At 43.6% G+C, this 1,746-nt stretch overlaps 1 protein-coding gene across 1 annotated transcript in view; it reads left to right on the forward strand.

Annotated features, from left to right (window-relative positions):
* The window catches only part of ITGA8 (integrin subunit alpha 8), a 187,320-nt gene that overhangs the window by 132,921 nt on the left and 52,653 nt on the right, over positions 1-1,746 (forward strand). Inside the window, exon 24 of the mRNA XM_037739048.1 lies at positions 693-798. Coding sequence (XP_037594976.1) covers positions 693-798 — 106 coding nt within the window. The remainder of the gene's footprint in view (positions 1-692; positions 799-1,746) is intronic.

The raw sequence follows: 1,746 nt of genomic DNA on the forward strand, positions 1-1,746 counted from the left end.
TTTTTTTTGAGATAGATTCTCTTCCTGTCTCCCAGACTGTAGTGCAATGGCACAATCTTGGCTCACTGCAACTTCTGCCTCCCAGATTCAAATGATTCTCCTGCCTCAGGCTCCCAAGTAGCTGAGATTACAGGTGGGCACCACCATGCCCAGCTATTTTTTGTATTACTAGTAGAGATGGGGTTTCACCATGTTGGCCAGGCTGGTCTCAAACTCCTGACCTCGTCATCGGCCCACCTCAGCCTCCCAAAGTGCTGGGATTACCTGGCCAAGAGTCCCATTTCTTGATATGGCTGAAAGTAGGGGTTAAATACACACACACACACACACACACACACACACACACACGTTCTCACAAGCAAAATAGATGGATGTATACATTTGTATATGCATAGTTTTGGTTATTCATCTCAACTCAGGAACACTCTCCACTCCTTTTTAGTGCCCACGAGATGAGATGCTATGAAATAGTCGCCCTCTGGGCTGGAGAGCCTACAGTAGCAGTTTCAGATCCTTCACCATCGCTGTCATCATTCTGCTGGACATCACTTTCAACATTTTTCCCTGTAGGCAATATCTACTCAAATGAATTGAAAGACACTTTCTTCTGCTGCTGTTAGTGTACTGTCCACTAGTGAAACATTCTTTACCTGGGCCACTGCCAACAATTAACAGGACATTTCATGTTTCAGAGTGTCACACCCTCCACAGATTGTTCTGCCCATTCACAACTGGGAACCAGAAGAAGAACCCCGCCAAGAGGAGGAGGTTGGACCACTGGTGGAACATATTTATGAGGTACCTATTGTCTGTGTTAAAGTTGTGTTAGGGGTTTATTCTTAAGCTCTGTGCAAATAATTCTATGTAGCATTATTATTATTACTATTATTTGAGATGGAGTTTCACTTATCCAAACCTCTACCTCCCAAGTTCAAGTGATTCTCCTGTCTCAGCCTCCCGAGTAGCTGGGATTATAGGCATGCACCACCATGCCCAGCTAATTTTGTATTTTTAGTAGAGACAGGATTTCTCCATGTTGGTCAGGCTGGTCTTGAACTCCCGATCTCAGGTGATCTGCCCATCTTGGCCTCTCAAAGTGCTGGGATTACAGGCATGAGCCACCACGCCAGCCCTTTTTTTTTTCTTTTTTGTTGTTGAGACAGGGTCTCGTTGTGTCTCCTAGGCTGGAGTGCAGTGGTGCAGTCACAGCTCACTGCAGCCTCGACCTTCTGGGCTCAAGCAATTCCTCCATCCCAGCTACCTGAGTAGCTGGGACCACAGGTGCACACCACCATACTTGGCTAATTTTTATTTTTTCTAGAGATGAGGTTTCGCTATGTTGTCCAAGCTAGTCTCAAACTCCTGAGCTCAAGCAATCCACCCACCTGAGCCCCTCACAGTGCTAGGACTGCAGTACATAGCATTTTAAAAGCCATCAGCCCAAGTTCTGAGCTGTATATACTGTGTAGGTTCTTGCTGTTATGCTATTATACTGCAGTGGGGTGTGATGGGGTGTTCTGTTGAGTAATCCTGGATATAATCACTTGTTCCTTAGCATGAGAGCCATTACAGGCTGAAAACACTTTATCTTGTTACTGTTGTCGTTGTATCATTTTAAATTATTTCCTTTTTAATATTTGGACAACCTAGACATAAAAATGGCTAGCTTCCTACATTATTTCATTTTGTCCTACATTTTGAGATATTCTTAAAACCTACCTTTTTTTTTTTTTTTTTTTTTTTTTT

This window comes from Cebus imitator, unplaced genomic scaffold (assembly GCF_001604975.1).
Source record: "Cebus imitator isolate Cc_AM_T3 unplaced genomic scaffold, Cebus_imitator-1.0 Scaffold61, whole genome shotgun sequence".
NCBI lineage: Eukaryota > Metazoa > Chordata > Mammalia > Primates > Cebidae > Cebus > Cebus imitator.